Below are 21353 nucleotides of genomic sequence, written 5' to 3'. Positions count from 1 at the left end.
CCGCAGACTTTTCCCGCCTGGCGCCGCCAGGTCATTCTCCGGGGCAACCCAAGTAAGTTTCATACACACATATACACAAACCTCCCCCCCTCCATCTCTCCCCCCCCCCCTACGCCCGACCGCCCGCTTCGTTGACATCCGCAGAGCCAGGCAGGCATCGGCTCCAAATTGAGAGCAGCTGCGGCGGCCCCGAGAGCTCGGACTCCCGCCCTCCGGGAGTCAACTTGGCGCTGTGTGTGTGTGTGTGTGTGAGGGGGGGAAAGGGTTGCGAAGCGCCCCCGGAAACTCGTCGGAGTCGGCCCGCAGAGCCCACCCCACGACTCGAAAGCTGCCGCGGGGAGGCGGGTGGTGGTGGTAGTGGAGGAGGGCGAGGGCAGCTAAAGCGCAGCGTCAGCAATAGTAAGTCATGAGAAGCCATCCCGACTTGGCTTTTTGGTAAGGGCGGAGGGAGTTTCTCTGCCCCCCCACCTCCCCCGTCCCTGCCGTCCGGGCTTAACGGAGCGAAGCGGCTGGAGGCGACCGATTCATATATTTTTTTCCTGGATAGTTTGAGCCCACCTCACTTCGCCCGCCCACCCTTTCCCTCCCTCCAAGAACCCCAAGTTAAGTGATGTGGGCTGCCTGGGACAAGCCGAAGATGGGATTTTCCTCCGCCCAGCTGCTGTTCTTGCTAAGCTGTTGCCCGACGGCTTGCCGCCCTTACAATCTAGATACTCGCAGCCCCCTGGTCTTCGAAGGGCTCAATGGGACGTGGTTCGGCTATTCGGTGCTGTTGCACAGCTTTGGCACCAGCCGGTGGTGAGTAAAGGAGGAGGAGAGGGGGGGGGGCTTTTTCTCTGGAGGCTGCTCGCTTGTCCCGTGGGACTGAGGATTTTGTGACTCCCCCTCCCCGCCATTCAGCCCCCCCACCACCAAGCGCATCTTTTTGAGCATGCCTTGCTTTGGACCAGTGGTCCATTTTTTGGGCCCATGTCCCACCTAAGCATCTCTAAAATCCTGATGCCACCCCCCCCCCTCCGTGATATATAATTCTTACTTTAGTGAAAAAGTGAACTCCACTCAAGGGGAGGAAGCCTAAAAGGCCATTAACTTGGTTTAAACAAGGTTCAAATTTCCCCTGTTAAAAATATAACACCCCCCCCCCCCCCGGTGGGGCGTAGGCCCCACAGTTTATGGTTTTATTCAACGGTGGTTTCAAAGCAGGAGGTGAGACCTCCTGTTCTGAGTCAGGCTAGTCTGGGAAAGGGTTTTTTTTGGTTTTGGGTTTTTTTTTTTTGTTTCAAGCAAAGTTTGGTGGGGAGTTTTGGCATCGCAGCCTTTCCAATATCCTGGTGTGCCTTTCAGATGACTTGGAATTGCCATTCCTAGTGATCTCTGGAAACCATTTGGAAGACGATGACAATATTCTCTGTTTTATTGTTTGAAGGAAAGCTGTCCCTTTGGATGTCCTTACTGTTCTAAAACTGGCTTTTGTCCCTATCCTACAGGCATTTTTCTTAATACATGATATACAAACGCAGGTCGGGTGTGAAAAATCTGGAAGCTGAATTAACTTTTTAAATTAAATTGACATACACGGTTTGATCTTTTTGTAAAGGTTTTCTTGTTTTTTTGTCCTTGAATTTTCTTTGGCAAAGTGAAGTTATAAACATACAAAATGATTTATCCTTATGGACCTCTTTCAGAATTTCCCCCCTTTCAGATTTGGCCATTAATTGTTCCAAGAAACTAAATTCCCCATAATCTAGAGGTTACCAGCAGGAAGACAAGTTACTTCCTCACATCAAATTTGAGTTATGGCTTCTGTGTTCTTCCTCATGTGCTGTCCCTTCCACACTTACCACAAACTAAGCTATTAATGCAGAGTGGGGGAGTCTTCCAGTTTTATAAGTGGAAGCATTCATTTCTGTTTCTTTCTTGCTATCTCTGTGAGTCCCAGGCACTGAATGAATGCTTGGTTACTCAAGTCTGGACTGCTTTTGTATGTGAGTGAGAGAGAGAGTTTTGAATCTTTTTTCTTTCTTCCTTCAGGCTTATAGCCGGAGCCCCTAAAGCCAGCTGGCCCAGTAATAGCTCTGTGGTGAATCCAGGGGCAATATTCAGATGCCAAATTGGAAATAATCCTAAAAGAGATTGTGAGATTCTCCAAGTGGGTGAGTGGAAACTGAAAAATTGATCTTGTCTTTTGGGTTGTCAGATCACTTCCTAAGCAACCATCAGGCCCGGAGAAGAAGAGCAAAGAAAGACTTCTCAGATTTGATAAGCTTTATTAGGAAAAATGTTGCTAATATAAGTATTCAAGCACACAACTTTGCTTCCAGAAAATGGAACCTATGTATAAGCAATTCTGTGTTAGAATCTGCCCATCGTCCTCCTGTGCATTCATTGTAAGGACAAACTCCCTTCTCTGTCCTTGGGGATTTTAATTACTAACCATATCAATGAAGAATCTCTTGCACTGGTAGTCAGTCCTGCTGACCTGAATTTCGAAGTTCTTTGCAATGCTTCAACCACGATCAGTTGATCAGATATATTAGGTAAACTCTTTACAAGAATGTTCTGCATCACCTTATTTCATTATTTATAACATTTATATACCAAATCTACATTGTCTTTTAGTAATTTCCTGGTGCCACTCTTGTCATGATGAAATGATAAAAGATTAAGGTCAGCACATAAAAGTTGATTATTCTGGAAGAAAACAAAGATTTATTAGCTTTTTAGGTAGTGCTTTCCATGGTAAACATGCTCTCTGATGCTTTAACCTTGGAATTTTTTTCTTTATTTTAACATATCTATTAATATTTACTAAACTGTAATATATATTTATATAATATAAATAAATATATAATACTTCAATATAGTTTCTTCAACAAGACATCCAAAGCAGCATGTTTTGTTAATTACAAACTAAATTTGAAAAAAAAATGCATTCCAAATTGTATATTTTGTCAAAAGTACAGTTCAGTTTCTTTTACCAAATGCTTATTTTAAAAAATACACTGAAATCACAAACAAAAGAAAAGTTTCATAAATTGAAATGGAGTTAGAGGCCATAAACAGCAAATAATTTCTACACATCCACGTAGCTCTGTAATGGCTTGCACCTCTTTGAAGTGTATCCATACACTTTTAAGAATATAGTTAAAATATTCAAGACATTGACTTCCAACATAATTAAGATTCAAGGCAATTTGCAGATTAAAATCACTTAGCTGTTGACTGAATTAGTTCTTGAAGCTAAAACTGTTCTCTTGTGTAGTCTCAATTTCTTCTTACAGACAAAGTTTGAGGAATATTTATTCAGAAGCTTACGGTTATGAGAACTCTTAAAGATTTATAGAAATAAGAGTGTATGAATTTCAGAGACAAAGTTTAAGTTTTCATTTTAGCCAGTAAACAAAAAGAGGAGAATAACCTCTAGAATTTTAAAATTAGGCTAAGTGGGCATTGATTTTCATTTCAGTTACTGAAATGCATTTTACTCAATGAGTAGATGCTGTAACTAGAAGACTTCATGATAAATTGGCAAAGGAATGCTCTCAGCACTGAGCATCTGTCTGTCATAATGTGTAGCTTTATGTAAAATACAACCATTCAAGGAAAAGGGTCATAGTGAGTGCTATATATTCCCTGTAGGCTTTTTGGGAACATAGTAAAATCTCTGTGTTGATGCACTGAAGACTAGGTGAAAGATCAACCCTTTTCTTTAAATCTTAAGAATCCCTGTGGACTGGATCACATATCTCTGCTCATTACTTCATAGCTGCAACTTCAAATGGCAGTATTTACAGTATGTGTGAAGGAATTGGGCCAAAGAAAGTTGTTGCACTATTTTACTACCTTAGGAAATATCTTCATATCATTCAATAATTGATTCACAAATCATGCAAAACCATGATTTACTTGCCAAATAAGTCACAGATCACTTGGTTTTATAATTTGTAAATTTTGTACTGCAAAAGTTGATCAAGTTGACAAGTTGATGTCATGCTATATCAAATCAAAACAAAAACTATTGTAGCTTAGTATGTTGTGTGAACTTTAGCAGTTCATACAGGAAGTTAATTGACACATTGCAATGTAGTATGTATGATTTTATATGAATGTGTTATAGGTCTTATGATTGTAAGTGTATGTTATAGTTTCCCCGAAAATAAGATAGGGTCTAATTTTTTTTGACCCCCGAAATAAGCACTTGGCCTTATTTTCAGGGAGGTCTTATTATTTTTGAGGTGCAGGAGGCAGCTAGCGTAATCACCTCATGGCTGCAGCTGTGTTGCAATATTTTCTGGGAGGGCTTATTTTAGCGCATGCGTTCAAAAGTCCGATTGGGCTTATTATCTGGGGAGGTCTTATTTTCAGGGAAACAGGGTAGTGTAATATAATAAAATAAGTTGTCTGTTGATTATAAGAAGAGATGCATTATTGTTTGTTTAGTTATGGCTTTCTTTCCCTAGCACACTATGTTCAAACAGTCCGTGGTAGGTTTATACAGTATAATAAAGCAAAGAGTTTCATGTAGAATTATCATTTAACTTTGGACAGTAACAATTCCATTAAAACCACCAAGGTATTGACAAAACAGACCTTCATTGGTTTCCTTAATTTAAAAACAATTACAGTATCTCTCATTGCCAGCCAGTAAATTCATTTAAACATTGAAGTCTTGCATCCAGGTGCAGCAAAACTAAATCCGAAACTAAACTTCCAAGTCTATCAGCCTGGAACTAAAAATACAGCTTTGAATAAATTGATTTTCACATCGAGGAAAGATATGCACTTTGCACTTTCAGCAAAGATGCACTTTCAGATTGGCATGTCATCAGACAGGTCATGGCATTTGAAAAGTACTTTCAGAATGAATCACCACAACCGGTAAGATTTATCATTTATTACTCTCTGTTTTATAGATAAATCTTATGGTTTTTAGCAGTGAATTAAATAAATTGACTGCTTAGAATTTGCTTTAAGAGTGGAATTTGCATTGTCTGCTAAGTACAGAAGCAATTACTCAGAAATGGAGGATAGAGTCATTTCCAAACAAGTTGTACAAAAAAGCTGTTGTGATGCTCAGCTCAGCACAGTCACGTAAGTCAAAGTATGTACAGTATAGATTGGTACAGAAGTAAGCAAATTAACTGTAAGGGAGATTTTTTTTTGCCTTTGATGGCTTTGTCATGCCGGTAAACTTTGTTTCAACTTTGTTGAAAACTAAAACATGAAGAAATGAAATTCGTTTTAAGGCAGATCAGAACTTGCACGATGCTACTCGTGTTTCTTTTAGCGGGACAGTTGGAACAAGTATACAAACCCTGCTTCCCTTTGGTTCACGCTTTACAAATAAGAGCCTCTTCTCTACTGAAACTCATCCTTTCTCATGTTACATAATAATTTATGGAACGTGGCAAACAATTTTGATGTTTTAATTTCTGTTGTCTGATATTTTAATGTTTTGATCCTGTAATTGTTTTATTCTATTATTTATGGTATTTTAAGCCACCCAGAGTTCCTTGGTTGAGAGATGAGCACCATATAAATTTAATAAATAAATAAATAAAATAAGACCTGGGACACAAAAATTGGGCCACTGGTGAAATCTCTCCCAAGTATCAGACAGAGCAATATTAGCCATACTAGAGAGGACCATGATTAGATTTGGACCTGCTAGTTATACAGCATGTGCCTTTCCAATGAATTGCAGTCCCACTTGCTAGATGTGCTAGAACAGTCACCTCCAACCACAGACCGGTTTCATGGAGACAGTTTTTCCGCAGACTGGAGGGGAGTGGTTTCACATGGATCCAATGGAGGAGCTTTGCTTGTTTGTGCAGCCCGGTTTCTGCCATCCCGCGAACCAGTGCTGGGGGTTGGGGACCCTTGAGTAGAATGAGGGAGAAGGCTATGATCTGATATGAAGAGTGATTGTTTTTCTGGGACTTAATATCCTAAGCTAAAGAAGGATAATTATACTGAAATATGCTCATAAAATGCAGTGTGGTTTTGAGGGGCTGCCATAAGTTTCAGTTCTAGGCCTTGTACTTATTAATATTTCTGTTAGAAACTTGAAGAGGTAGAAAAATACCAAATTTGCAATGATGCATAATTGGATGGGATATTTATTACTCCAGAAGGGAGAAATCAGATTAAAAAAGAGAGCCAGATGGTGTTTGGTTAAAGTGTCGGCCTAGAAACCTGGAGACTATCAGTTCTAATTCTATCCTAGGATGAAAAACGGGCTGGTAACTTTAGGCCAGTCACTCTCTCTTACTCCAACTCACATCACAGAGTGGTTGTTATAAGGGAAATAGGAGGAAGAAGTTGTATTAGTATGTTCGCTGCCCTCAGTTGTAAATGGAAAAAAAAAAAAGGTGGGAGTAAAATCTAAAAAAAAAAAATCCAATGTTGATAGGAATATTCTTTATTAGCCACGTGTGATTGGACACATAAGGAATTTGTCTCTGGTACATAAACTGTCAGCATTCATACAAACAAAAAAGTAGTAAGTCATAGATTATAATTCATAAGATACAAACAAGTGATAAATAATAAGATATTTATAGGAGAGGTTAATAGGAATTAGGTTTATATAGGTTTAGCAATCAACAGAATTAAGTTTTGCATAAAAGCAAAATTCTGCTAGAAAACAACTAAACATTGGATGATGCCTATCTGGTTTAATAATACTGTTTGTCAGGAAGATCTTAGAATATAGTAATTGGGCACTGCATTGGGCACTGAGTATGCATCAGCAATGTAAATACCAAAAAATGCAGTTTTAGGCTGTATCAGCAAAAGTTTAATTGCCATATCATAGAAAGTTATATGTTTGCCACGTTCTGCATTGTTTAGAGTCACCTCAACTATTATAACCCATTCTAAGTACGACACTTTAAGAAGGGTTCAAAGAAACTGAAACTGATTTAGACAAAAGTAACAATGATCATGAAGGAACTGAATACTTAATCTCCGGAGAAGCTAAACGAATTGGGATAGTTTAGCCATGAGAAGAGAATAGATATGTGATTGAATTCTCCAGCTTCTTGAAAATGGTCTTGAAGTTCTCAAAAGTTTATCCTCTTAAGAGTTAATCCATATGAGGCTGTTTTTGGTTTTCTGAAGCATTTTTGTTCATTTTCATTTGCAACATTACATGCTCATAAACTTGTTTTTACATACATTCCGTTTTTCACTCTTCAATACAAGTAGTAAAAAGGAAGAACCTTTGACATAGTTACATATAGTTTTATTTTAAAATAATTAACTCTCAAATGCAAATCATGTATTGGCCAAACTGGAAATATGTTGGAGTAAAAAAAATACTAATTGCTTTTAGAATGGTTTTGTATTTCAAAATAAACATTTTACCTAATTTAGGAAATACAATCCCACGGTTTTACAAAGAATTAACATTTTTGTTTTAATACAAAGTACTTGTCCTGTGCTAGATCATATATGTTTCTATATCTAGAATATTTATTTTGAAAATGAGCTGTGCCTTATGGTATGCTGTATTTTACTTTTTACTTTTAGTGTATTGTTTTAGAAGGCTTATGAGGGAGACAGTTATATAAACAGCTAAATAGTTCAAACAGGGGACTAAGCTTAAAATCCAGAAAAATCATACTTCTGATCCTAAATACAACTATTGATGAAATAGGGCTAAGCAGGTTGGATCAGATGATTTGAAGTAATACACAGCCTAACCATTATTTGGGGACACATCTACTTCTGTTTTGTGCATTTATTTGTTGATAGAATGGCAGTTTTGTCAATGGAACCTGTTTTCCATTCCTTAGGATTCCCGGTTCTTGTTGGGCCTGGGAAGGAAACCTTTGTTTAAAAAAAAACTTTATTAAATTTTAAGAAAAGATAAAATATAAAGAAACAGAAAAATGGGAGTTAGAAAAAGGAGTCCAAAAAGCACAAAATTTGGATTCCAAAAAAGTGTGTAGGGGAAAATAAAACAACTTCCAACTTTATTTGATACATACAAATATAAAATAAAATTTATCTCTTACTCTAAAATCAATAATATACAGTATAATCATAAACAGTTGCAATCTTCAAATCCTGGAACGAAATTTACTGTATTTTATGATGCTGCTGGAATTACAGAATGTGGCTGAGAAACATTATTATAAAAACTTTGAACTGAGATGGTGTTATGGATTTTCCTTAAGTTTTTATACGAACACCTATGAATTTCCAGTGAAGTTATCAGTTGACATGCAGAAATTATTTCCAAGCTCTCTTATGAAAGAATTATCTTGAGAAATCAATGATTAAGGTTCCTTGCTTATACCATAGTTTTTCCCCCCCAACCTTCAGATTTCTGAACCTTTCCAAATTTGACAAGTGGTAGTTCTAAAATGCTGAGCAAGGGTGAAGAGAGAGGTTGAAAAAGGTTGCTGAACCTAGTGTTGGATGTGACTGAACTTATAGCCAGTTTTAAATATATGTACTTGTACAATGTACACTCATCAAAATCATAAAAGATTGAGAAGTAGAATTCTTATTTTTCAGCAAGAAAATACGAGAAGCTATGAAATATGGACTTAAAAGCAAAAGCTATCTGATAAGAGCATTTTAGCATGTGATAGAATAATGTATATCTGCAATAGTTTATAACCGCATAGCCCGAGATCACACTAAGGAAATTGGTGGCCTCCTATGTGGTTTATATGTGGCAAGTGGAAATTGCAAATTCTTATTTACAGCTGGGTGTAACAGTCGTCTTTGTTATTCTGGTTCTGAGGTTTTATTTTTGCCTAGGTTGTGTGGTTTTTTTTTCTCCCTGTACTGGATTTGCTATGAAACTAAACTGTTGTTGTTTATTAAATTTATAGGCCGCCCAATCCCCGAGGACTCCGGGCGGCTTACAGAAATAACTAAGAATTCTGAGCACAAAGTTTTACTTATCTACCCTGCCTTTTTCACTTCTCTTTTGCTGGGTCACCTGCCAAATGTGTGTTCTTTCTAATATGGGCACAGAGATAAATCTAAGTGCCATATTTTTCGGCGTATAAGACGCACCGGAATAAAAACGGGCCCATTGTTTTTCCCAAAAAAGGCATGAATACCGTTTAGGGGGCTTGCAGAGTGCTCCGGGGGTGTGCCCCCCCCATGAGCAAAAAATGGATCATTTTTCGCAAAAATGGGCACATTTTTTGTCAAACAAATTGCATGCATAGCCTTTAGGCGGCTTATAGAGTGCTCCTGAGGGCTGGGGGGGGGCAAAATTGAGTAAAAAACAGCTCATTTTTTTCACTCATTTCTGCCCTCCCCAGCCCCCAGGAGCTCTCTGAAAGCCCTCTACAGGCTCTGCATGGCCATTTTTGTGAAGGGTTGGGGCTTCAGGAGGCAAAAAAATGCTGTATTTGATGTATAAGACGCACCCAGATTTTCAGCCTCTTTTTTGAGGGGAAAAGGTGCGTCTTATACTCCAAAAAATATGATATATAGAGTTTATATGGATAGCTATTAACTACTTTAGTAGGTGAATTATGTTTACTGACTCAAACTTTATTTATGAACACATACAAATGCATAATAAACACAGGTGCAGGCAGCTTGGGTGAGTGTAAAAAATCTTTTAATTGCATTGTTACAATAAAGCCATCTTTTCCAAGGTTTCATTGTTTTATTTTCATTATTCCGCTTGTGTTCATTTTGATGTTTAGGTTTTTAGGAGAAATTTTTACATAAAGATTATATTTAGGATCAAGATTAAACTAAGATTACAAGGACATGTGATGGCAAAAGCTTCAGAGCCCCTGCACTAAATGCAATGTCATTTTCTTTTAGGGTGTCTCCATTATGGTGTAATTTTGAAACGTAACCGGTTTAATTATAATTTTATTTTCACATAGACAAAGCAGAGATAGGTTGCTCAGTGACTTCAAAGTTCTGAAAAAGGGGACTTAAAACCTAGCACTTGCAAGCATTGCAGCATCCCCGTGGTCACGTGATCTATATTTGGGCGCTTAGCAACCAGCCAGCATTTATGACCATTGCTGCATCCTGCTTCAACTGTCTCTCCTCACCTATCTCCTCCCTCTCTCTGTCCTTTTGGCTGTCAGAATGCACAGCACGGCCAAAATGAAGAGGTCTCTGTGTTCTGTCACCATAGCCTCCCTGCAGCAACCAGGGGCAGTGGTGGTGGTAAGCCTAGTGCCCAGAGCATGCACGCTGCCCAGAGCATGCACGCACGCACACACACTCACACACACTTTCTCACACACACACACACACTGGGGCTTGAGGCCAACTGGAGCAGCAAGCCCAGTGGAGGTGAGGAGAGGTGAAGACAATGAAAGTTAGCTGGGAGAGCAATGGGAAGGAAGTGGTGGGAAGGCACTGCTTTCTGGTTGCCTCTTCATTTTGGCACTGCTACGCAGGGCAACCAAAAGGTCAGATATGTTGGGAAGCTTGGTATGTAGAGAGAGTTGAAATGGAGACAGTTCACACAGGGCAGGAGAAGCATGAGGTCCTGGCCTAATGACTACAACTGGGATGGCTGGGACAGCCATATGCTAAGTGGTGCGTTCACATGATATTTCATTTAACAATTGCTTTGCTCAGCGATGGAAGATTCAAGATTTAATGAATTTGTATGCCGCCCAATCCCGAAGGACTCCGGGCGGCTTACATAAAAACAGTTTTTAAAAAAATACTATAAAATTTAAAATAAGGAAACAAAGCAAGTTAAAAGAACCCAACATGCACTCAACTTTAGTGGGGCTGGAACTCAATCAAGGGTCAACAGAGAAATTCCAACACCGATTAGGATCACAATTTGAAGACTGCCTGTAACTAAAGAATAACTCTACAAAGTTACTGTTCTTTGAGTACTTTCAAACCTTTTTTAAAATTATTATTATTAAAGGTGATCCAAAAGGCGAAAGGTGTGGAAAAACCTGCACTGAAGAAAGAGATAATCAGTGGTTGGGAGTGAGCCTAGCAAGGCAGCCAGGAGAAAATGGCTCTATTGTTGTAAGTATTATCTTGCATTTCCATGGGTAAATGAAGTATTTGGGACAGGTCTTTTGTTCGATAACAAATTAAACAGAGGGCTGTAGCTCTACAGGCAAAAATACTGCATTTCTGAAACAGTTTTCTTTAAAATCCTATAGTAGGATTTGATTGATGGATTAATAGCCTAACTTTGTGGCTCTGAAAGTAGTTTTATCCTTTGTCAAGCTATTTTTTCCCCAATCGCATTTTCCTGTCTCATTTTTATCTAGGTCTGTGGGCACAGGTGGAAAAATGTGTATTATATTTCAGAACACAAACTTCCACATGGCATTTGTTACGAGGTACCTCCCAATTTTCGAACCTTGTTAAGTCGAAGAATATGCCCTTGCTATAAAGGTAAGTAAAAGATCTTGCTATTGAATAATAGAAAATAGAATTGTAAACAATTTGGAGAAGAGGCAACCAGTAAAACTTCATGTTCAGCCTCATGTATTTTGAGGCAGCTTTGAATGCAGTCTGTGTTTATCTTATTTAACAACATGGTTGGAAATCCTGCAAAGGAATTTTATAGTACATCTCTCTGTGTGACTGCAAAATGTGCATTACAATTATTTATATAAAAGGAAATGTTAAGGCTGTGTTGGAAAGAAAGCATGATTGGTGTCTCTTCTAGTATTTCCTGCCCGATGTATCCATAGGAAGACATGAATAGGAATGAAGCAAAAAAGGTCTTAGGATTCCTTGAACTTAGGCTGAACTTAGCCCAATACAGCTGGGTTCCATCTATGGACAGAAGCCCATTAAAAATGACAATAATAATAAAATTTCATCACATTGCTTAGTTTTTCCAGGATTCCTCAAGATATTGGCCATTATAACTTTAAAAAATTCTTTTGGTTTCCTCTTTGCTAGATTATCTGACAGCCTTCCCCAGGCTGATTTACACTAAAAGTGGAAGTTAGTTGGACCAAGGCAAGCTGGTCTTCATTTGAGGCAGAGCCAAGGCCTGGAAGAATAAACAGAGTTTTTAGAGAGAGAAAAATCCACTTGAACAGAACAAGTTTTCTGTAATGAGATCTTTACATCTTGATCAGGGATCCCAGAATATTTTTGAACTTTACCAAGCTGGAACATTCTCATATTCTTTTTACCAGATTGTGTCTGAAATTGTAAAGGGAATGGAAGAAAACAACAATTCTTGTCAGTGAAGTCTAAAATGGAAAATAAACAAATAAAAATCCACATAGCATATGTACTTATTAGGAAAATGTTTTCCATAATGTGTCTTTTTATTATTTAAATTATTTGAACTAGAGTTCTGGAAATGAAACTGGGTAGTGATGGTTTCTTTTGAAAAATTTGCTTTTTTAAAAAACCTTTATTCTTCTGGCATTTGTAAGGATAATATCTTGCCATCAGGTAATAGTTTAGCTAATTTCAATTTGCTTGTCAAAACGTAGAAAGCATGTGATATTTGTGAAGAATTAATTCTTTTAGTTCATTGGCCTTAATATGTTCTTTTTCTGAATCACATGGTGAATATCCAGATTTTTGGAGAAAATATGGAGAAAAATATGGATCTTGTCAGGCTGGGATATCAACATTTTACACTCAGGTGCGCAAGTTAAGATTATTACTTCACTGTTGAAGCTATTTATTTTACTCATGAAATAAAATAGGTTTAGTTTGGTAATATACAGGTAGTCCTCATCTTACGATAATTTAGCGACAGTTCGAAGTTACAACAACATTTTAAAAAGTGACCTATGACCATTTTTCACACTAATGCCCTTACAGCATCCCCATGATCACATGGTTTACATTTGGATGCTTGACAACTGACTCATGATGGTTGCAATGTCCTGGAGTCATGTGATTTTCTTTAGCGACCTTCTGACAAGTTGAACTCAAGGGGGAAACTAGATTCAATTAACAACCGTGAGACTAATTTAACAACTGCAGTGATTTGCTTAACAAATGTGGCAAGAAAAGTCGTAAAATGAGGCAAAACTCGCTTAACAAATTTGTCACTTAGCAACATAAATTTGGGGCTCAATTGTGATCATAAGTTGAGGGCTACCTGTATTGGGAAACTCGCAGTTATTGCATGCTAACTCAAAGGTCTGAAACGAGACCTTTCTGAGAAGCTGCTGCTTCATCTATCTGCAAACTGGAGCTTCTCCTTTATTCTCTTCAAGACTGAGCTTTCTCTCTCCCTTTTTAACCCCAACCATCACCTCCTTCCTTGGCAAAAGATGAGTGGAATGAGCTGTTGAAAAGAGGTTGCTTCAGGTTGTCCTCTCTAGAAGATGGGGGTCTCCAACCATGGCAACTTTAAGCCTCATGGACTGCAACTCCCAGAATTCCCCAGCCAGCAAAGGGAAATTCTAGGAGTTGAAGTCCTCTAGGCTTAAAGTTGCCAAGGTTGGAGACCTCTGCTCTAGGCTGCTTGCTGCATCTTCTTCCTGAGAAGCAGATGTTTTCACAGTGGCACCTTGGAGTTCTAAGCAAAGATGGAATATTGTTGTTTAGTTTCAATCAAGACCAATCTGTAATCTTGGGCTGCGGTTGCAAAGATAGTAAGATTGTGGCAAGGTTTTTAATAAATAAAATACCCTGTATACGCCCAACGTTTCTATTTTGAAATTAACAGAACATAAATTAAAATGCGATCTGGGATTATTCACGCAAAGCAATAATAAAACTCACCCCCTTCCCTCTGAGGTTGAACTTTTTTTATGCTTTACATGAGAAAATACATTGTATAGTGTATTGCTCACAAAACACCTTTTTTCATTTGACCTGCTTGGATGTATTTATCAATGGAATAGCTACTGGAGCTTCTATTAAAGGTTTACCCTTTTTGTTTTTCTCCTAGGATTTAATTATTATGGGAGCCCCAGGATCAGATTATTGGGCTGGTTCCATCTTTGTGTACAATAAAACAGCAAACATATTTATCTCCTATCTGGATGTGAGTCATCAGATAAAGTATGGAAGTTATTTAGGTAAATGTTTTTTTATTTAATATTTGCATATGAACCTTCAGCTTAACACACCTCCTTGACACTATGCTTCCCGGACCAAAAAAAAAAAGGAAGGTGGTGATCCTCTAGGGCAGTGATGGCTAACCTTTTTGCCATTGCATGCCAAAAGCAAGGGGAGTGCGGGGGTGGTCATGTGCATGCGTGCCCACACCCATAATTTTATGCGCTCTCCCCCGTATATGCGCACACCTCCCCCATACATGCGACCACTGCCCTCCCCCGCTTTTGATGCGCGATGGCACAGTGGACCCATTTTTCGCCCTCCCCAGGCTCCAGAGGCTTTCTAGGAAATGGTCTGTTTTCCGACTTCCAGTTTGTGCGTTGGGCTTTTTTCCGCCCTCTGGAGGCTTCAGGGAAGCAACCTGAAGCCTCCAGAGGGCGACAAAGGGCCAAACACGCAAACCGGAAGTTTGGGAACGGACTTCCGAGTTGCCCGTTAGGCCATTTTTCTTCCTCTGGAGGCTTCAGAAGGCGTCCCTGAAGCCTCCGGAGGGTGGAAAATCATGGCTGAAATCATTTGCGGGCTGGAGCTGACAGGGCAATGCCTCACGTGCCCCCAGAAATGGCGCCGTGTGCCACAGGTTTGCCATCACAGCTCTAGGGAGCAGTGCACTTCCTGACAGGTTTCTTAGTGCCCTACCTGGTTTAATTTTAACTTGTACGTTTCACTCAACAAAGTGAGTGAGAAACAAGCATGCTGTGGAGTAAGCAGAAGCTTCAGGTATGATCAGCATTAACTTTGAGTCCTCAAAGTTCATATTCATTCATATTCTTAATAAAAGAAAAGGTTAAGGGACTTTGTTGTCTTCCTGACATAGGGGATTTTCCCTTTTAGCGCTGAACCTACAACAGGCCACACAGTTTATGGATTGTAATTGTAGTAGAGTTAGACCATGTATAATTGACAAGACTGGATTTTATTACAGATTTTAGTTATTTATTATTTTATATTAGAATTTTTAATTGTATATTTACTGAATGCTTTTATTTGTTCTGGTCTCTGGTCTAAGACTGTAATAAATTGGGAGTTGGGGAGAGAAACAACTTTGAGCCCTCTGTGGGCTTCATTCGTATTCTTAGAAAAGGAAAATGTTAACGGACTTAGTTGCATTCCTTATATATGGGATTTTGTGGGGTTATGCAAAATATTTTGAGAGTGAGACATTTCTTGTGCTGTGCTTTTCGTTTAATGTGATGAGGGTTGCAAATCAGATTCTACCAGAGCTGATATTAAGATACTGAAGTTTCTTCCGTTTTCCCCAAGAATGTAGCATGCATTACTTTATTGCACTCTTTATGTAGAAAATCTATTTATTTTAATTCTAACTCAAAGGATTATTTCATTTTCTTTAAAAAAATTATTCGCCTTTTAGATTTTCAACAGCACATATGCAAAGCAGTTCTCAGTGATTGCACTGCATATATATACACACCCAGGAAGTTGGTTTTATAAGTCAAACTTACCAATTTTAACTTAGGTGTAAACAAACATTTGAGCATTCCCTTGTTCAGTCATTCTGCTCAGTAAGATATGTTGAATGTGCCAATTCAGCATATAGTGCCATGTATTCCCATCCATGTTGTGAGATAAACAACAGAGTCACCTGATTGCCCTTTGGGCAGTGTAAATGGGAATTATTCTATAGAAGCATATGTCCACATTCTGTTGAAATATCCTAATAGTTGTATCTAAATAGATTGCTAAAGGGATTGGATATCCACCTTTTGGACATACAAGCACAGACTTAATATGTTTATTTGTATGCAAACACACTCATTCCCAGTTATGGGAATCAGTGCTCAAATAAAGAATTCCTCTAATCTAAAATTTCAGATTATTTGCAATGAAACAATGCTGCACCTGAAAACTCACTGCTTCCATTCACTGTTCTTTTATGCATAGGTTATTCTGTTGGAGCAGGTCACTTCCTTTCTGCAAGTAGTTCAGAAGTAATTGGAGGTGCTCCCCAGCAGGAGCAGACTGGTAAAGTAAGAGGTTTTTCTTTAAAGTGGTAGATTATGAAAATATTTCTGTGTAAAAAATAAATTTATAGCTTGCAAAATGACATGGAAGAACTAACTGCCAGGGGTTCTTTGATGATAATGTAATAACACGAGGCTATTTTTTCCCACAAATGTTTTCCAAGGACATATTTTTCATGTATACTTATGCTGCTTGTTTCAGTGGGTGCAACTGCCAATGTGTATTTGTGCTAGATATGGTCAATGTTCCTCAGACTTTTCTCCACCTAGTATTAATAGAAGGTTCATTTTTTTCGTTGCTAGAAGACTTGACGTGTCCAATTCAGACCATTTGTTTTTTTGTTTTTTGTTTTTGTTTTTGTTTTTTGTCATTTATAGGCCGCCCTTTTCCCTGAGGGGACTCAGGGCGGCTTACAATTCGTGGGAAGGAGTGCAAGACAAAACATAAAATATGTGAATAAAATAAAATAAAACAGTAAAACACAATATTCATTCAGCATTCGGGTGGGGCGGATTAGGATCTTATCCCCAGGCCTGACGGGATAGCCAGATCTTAAGGGCTGTGCGGAAGGTCTGGACGGTGGTGAGGGTACAAATCTCCACGGGGAGATCGTTCCAAAGGGTCGGAGCTGCTACTGAGAAGGCTCTCCTCCGCGTGGTCGCCAGTCGGCACTGACTGGCGGATGGACTTCGGAGGAGGCCCAATCTGTGCGATCTGATGGGACGGAGGGAGGTAATCGGCAGAAGGCGGTCTCTCAAGACCATTGCCAAGAGATGTTCCTAAGTTGATCACTCTTGCACTTTAGTGACCCAAGACATTTTGCTGCTTGAAGTGAATTCCTACTACTGGTCTGTATGGAGAAGCTGGCTGGATCAGTGTTGAACCCTACATTATAACTGATGAAGTAACTTCTCCTATTTCAGCTAAGACAGCAAGCAAGATTAGGTCAAATTGTGCAACATAATCACTTTGACAAAGGAACAGGAAGTTCATGAACATTGCTATGGCTTACTGCAACCCCATTGCCTCAGGCAGTTGCTCCATTCAGGCCATTTCTCATTTTTCACCTTGTTGAAATATTGAAATATTGAAACACAATCTTTTGTTAGCTTCTTTTACTGATGAAGAAACTTCTGGGGTTTTGTTTGTTTGTTTAGGGCCTCTGATGCAGCTGTCCTCTGTTGTTTATTTCAGGTTTACATTTTTAAAATTGAACCCAAACAACTATCAATTTTAAGTGAATTAAGGGGTAAAAAGGTAATAATACTTCTGCATTTATAAAGTTTGTTAAATGTCATGATACATTCATACACCTTTGGTGATTTCACGGCTAACCATTTTCTCTTCTGTGTGGGTAGTTTGGTTCTTACTTTGGAGCTACTGTTTGTGCGGTGGATCTCAATGGTGATGGCCTTTCAGATTTACTAGTTGGAGCACCCATGTATAGTAAAGTCAGAGAAGAAGGAAGGGTTTATGTTTACCTGAACTCAGGTTCTGTAAGTATTCCTTTATTCTTGTTGAAGAATGTTGTGGAGTTCATTCAAATGGATAAAAGATTCATTCCTAGGCCCAGCTTTTTCAAAACTATTATTATTATTTCTTTTATTCATTAAACATGAAATTCAGTCATTATTATTATTATTATTATTATTATTATTATTATTATTATTATTATTGCTTCCTTTGCAGGTAGAAATGATTAACATGTTTTAACATGGAAATGCAACAAATGTCTAGATAAAGCATCTATTGTGAAACTGTCAGAATATAGTTATGAAATTTTACAGTGGTCCAAATATTTTAACTCTTCTTCCATACTATTTTTTTTCTTCTTTGCCACACATCTATAGATAAAAGTCATGTTCTGACTGGTAGTGTTAGAAGGAGCCTTTACATCTGGAGGCATCTAAGTTTTTTCTGACTAATTTCTATCTTGCACCAGGTTTAGCTTAGAGCAGTGATGGCTAATCTTTTTCATCACCAGGTGCCAACCTGTGTGCTGGAAATGGCACGCAAAACAATCCCACAAAGAATGTGCAGCCTTGCTGGCCTTTGCGGGTGTGGGAGTGCCGAAACCCAGAAGAGGGCATTCCGTCGCACATGTGCGTGCCAGAACCTGAACTTCCAGTTTCTGGCACGTGCACCCAACAAACAGCTGGCCTTTGCCCATGTGTGCAATGAAAACCTGTGAGTTTGAATGCCGGCGCGCATGCGCAATGGAGCTCTGCTCTTCCGGGTTTTGTCATTTCCATGTGCATGAAAGCAGGCTGGGCAGTGCACATGTGTGCACAGCAACACAGAAGAGGAACCAGTGAGGCTGCGCATCCCGTGCAGGATGGCTCTGCATGCCGTTTCCAGCACACGTGCCACCATATGCTTAGAGTGATGCAAAACAGTTCTTGGATGTCGTGTCCCCCTCCCTCTTTATTAAAAAAATTGAAAGATAGTATCGAAAAGCTAGGAAGTACAACTACTTCTTTACATTTTTATAATGCTGTTGAAAGATCATTCATGGAAGTAAAACTGGGCATGTAACTTTTTCATGAAAATGGTTAGCTACAATGGATGGCTTCTTTTCCTTCAAATGTTGTTTGAACATTTGCATAGTCCCACTTTGAAAATGATTGGCAGGAACTCTACTTTTTAACTTCTCAGTATGGATTTTGATTTCTCAAAGTTATATAAACATACGACACTTTAAATGAAAAGGCTTTTTCATCTTATACTTGTAATTTACTAAAGTACCCTTTCACCCAGAAGCCAAGTCACTTACAGAGACTGAATGCCTCTAATTTAGGTTTCTCCTTTGTTAAATGATCCTCTAAAGGAGATGGCAATAAAGAACTTTGTAGAGTACCATTAAAGTGTATTTCTACGCTTCAAAAGTTGTTTTCTTCAGTTGAAGATTTAATCAGTTACTTGTGTGATTATTTAGGGTCAGGTGAGGTATGACTTCCTTAATCAGTTTTCAGCCTTCGTGATTTCATATAGAAAGTGTGACTGAATGACTCCGATACGTAGAACATTTTAATTTGGTAACATGCCTGGATATTTGTGAAAGGTACACTTAATGGAAGCTGCCTGTGGCTTGCGGGATACAAATTATACACCTAAAAATAAAAGAGAACTACTCATGATTGTAATATAATACCTAGAAACTCAGGGTTAATCAAACTTATTTTTATAGGGAGCAAAGATGATGGAGCTACAGACACCTCTAGCTGGAAGTGATTTGTATGCAGCAAGGTTCGGCGATTCCATTGCCAATTTAGGAGACATTGATAATGATGGCTTTGAAGGTATTATTTTTTTTAAAAAAAATCTGTAGTAGTGTAAAGGGAGGATGCATTGCTCAGCATTACCTGTAAGTGCAGCTATTCTGAACCATACCTAGAGATGCATGTAATTATTTTAAGAGTGCAAAATTTTGATTCCATGGTTATGTCTAGCAGAATATTTACAGTACAGGCAATCAAAACTGATTATTTCTCATCTATCACCCCCTTTAATTGACAGTAGCAAATTTTGTCTCGAGTTATGCAACTTTCAAGATGATGAATTCTGATTTAAAAAAATAATGTTGGCAGAGGAGCCTGGGTAGGGGTTTCCATGCAACATCCTTTCCCCTTTCATCCCTTTATGTCCCCCAGATCCATTGTGATAGAACTTTTAGAGAATATTCAGAGAGCGTGGGACCTATTCAGGAAATGGAAATCTATTTTGCCCGAGAAATCTATTTCCCATTGGATTTTGCTTGGTATAATTTATAATTGACTGAAACGAATTGTGTAAGAATGTACAGCAGTTGAAGTTTCTCTGCTTGACTGCTTCCCCATATGATCTATGAGAGCAGCTTAATAATTTTTATATAGAGATAGAGCAAATGATAAGTTCCTGCTACATCTTTAAGTTCTCCAATAGTTAATTACAAGATAATTAGCTTATTGGAATATCCCTCCCTAGCTCTGAGGGTTTATCCCCTAATACCGACCTGCCTTTTTCTTCTTCTTACTCTGTCCAGATTTCTCTTGTGATTCCTCTTTAAAAAATAATTGAAGGGAGGGATCTATAGTAGTCATAATTTTGTTTTTATTTAAAAAAATAATTGTACAATGTAATTAATGCATGGTTAATTTCATTTTCCTTTTTTTAAAAAACAGATATAGCCATTGGGGCTCCACAAGAAAATGATTTAGAAGGCTCGGTTTATATATACAATGGCAGAGAAGATGGAATATCACCAACCTTTTCACAAGTAGGCCTATTTAAATTGTTCTTGTGACTACTATTTTTAATATCTCGCTGTTACAGATTAGCTGTTCATTGGTTTAAGCAGGCTCAATTGTCAAGGACCCCAGTTTAGTTGTTCAATGTTTCCAGATAGGTTTGGATAGGTTTTCTCCGGCATGGAGTTCTGGAAGACAATTGCCAATTTGGACTAGATAAGCTAGCATAAATCAGTTTCTCATATTCATATTTTTTATATTAAGCAGAACATGGAAGTGGAAAGCATGCAGGGTAGGAATTCATTGACACAATAGTTCCCCAGTCACAAATTCTGTGTTACACGTGCAAAGTAGGAGTAAGCTGGGGCAGAGAAAGAGGAAGGATTGAATACCTAACAAAGATCTTAATTGTCCCAATTACTTGGTGCTGTCAGTGTTAATTCTTAATCGAAACCCTCATGCATACTAACTGTATTTTGCTACTTGCTTAACAGCCCTTTCCTCTATCAGCCATTAATGGAAAAAAACACTTTGTATCAACTCTTTTCTATTAGTATTGAATGGCAAATCTAAGTGAGTCATAATATCAGACTTAATGGTTCACAAGTAGTCCAGCTCAAATGTAGAAACAAGCTGCTTGTGTTAACAATATTTTAAGGTAGCAGCACAAAAGTATTTGTAGAACAGAAATGCATATGCTAAGTTCCAAAGCCACCTGTAGATGTTGAAAATATTTTACATATCCCATCCCTGTCCAAAGTTGTTACCAAATTGTAATATTTAATGAGACAGAAAAAAGACAAAGTAACTAATGTTACTTATAACCAGTGTAATTATAATTAATTATATCATGAATGCATTCCTTTAAATGTGGATGGTATGAAACCAGTGCAACTTTTCCGGTGTCGTTCCCCTGCTCCTCCCACTTAACTTTTAAGAATATGGTCAATTATGTGTTGGCCTAATAGACAATCTGAGGATGCTCTCAGGCCAGTTTACCTAATCCTAAGAAGATGTTTGGGATATTGAAGGTATCATCATTTATTCTTGGGACCAGGGGTGAAATGCTCTGAAATTTGCTATCGGTTTGCTTCACGGGTGCATGTGCGCTTCACCCAC

The 21353-nt window shown here is 38.4% G+C and overlaps 1 protein-coding gene across 1 annotated transcript in view; it reads left to right on the top strand.

The window, feature by feature from the left end:
* The first annotated feature begins 631 nt into the window (after positions 1-631).
* The window catches only part of ITGA4 (integrin subunit alpha 4), a 53295-nt gene continuing 32573 nt past the window's right edge, over positions 632-21353 (top strand). Inside the window, exons 1-11 of the mRNA XM_087708297.1 lie at positions 632-798; positions 2032-2153; positions 10889-10995; positions 11247-11373; positions 12525-12592; positions 13856-13985; positions 15928-16013; positions 17203-17265; positions 17367-17504; positions 19196-19307; positions 20169-20263. Of these exons, the coding sequence (XP_087564423.1) occupies positions 638-798; positions 2032-2153; positions 10889-10995; positions 11247-11373; positions 12525-12592; positions 13856-13985; positions 15928-16013; positions 17203-17265; positions 17367-17504; positions 19196-19307; positions 20169-20263 (1209 nt within the window). The 5' untranslated portion in view covers positions 632-637. The remainder of the gene's footprint in view (positions 799-2031; positions 2154-10888; positions 10996-11246; positions 11374-12524; positions 12593-13855; positions 13986-15927; positions 16014-17202; positions 17266-17366; positions 17505-19195; positions 19308-20168; positions 20264-21353) is intronic.

This window comes from Thamnophis sirtalis, unplaced genomic scaffold, assembly GCF_051295495.1.
Source record: "Thamnophis sirtalis isolate CommonGarterSnake01/CBP01778 unplaced genomic scaffold, rThaSir2_p1.2 scaffold_1, whole genome shotgun sequence".
Taxonomy (NCBI): Eukaryota; Metazoa; Chordata; class Lepidosauria; order Squamata; family Natricidae; genus Thamnophis; species Thamnophis sirtalis.
The sequence above is the reverse complement of the archived record's forward strand: the minus strand, read 5'-3'. Positions and strand labels throughout refer to the sequence as shown.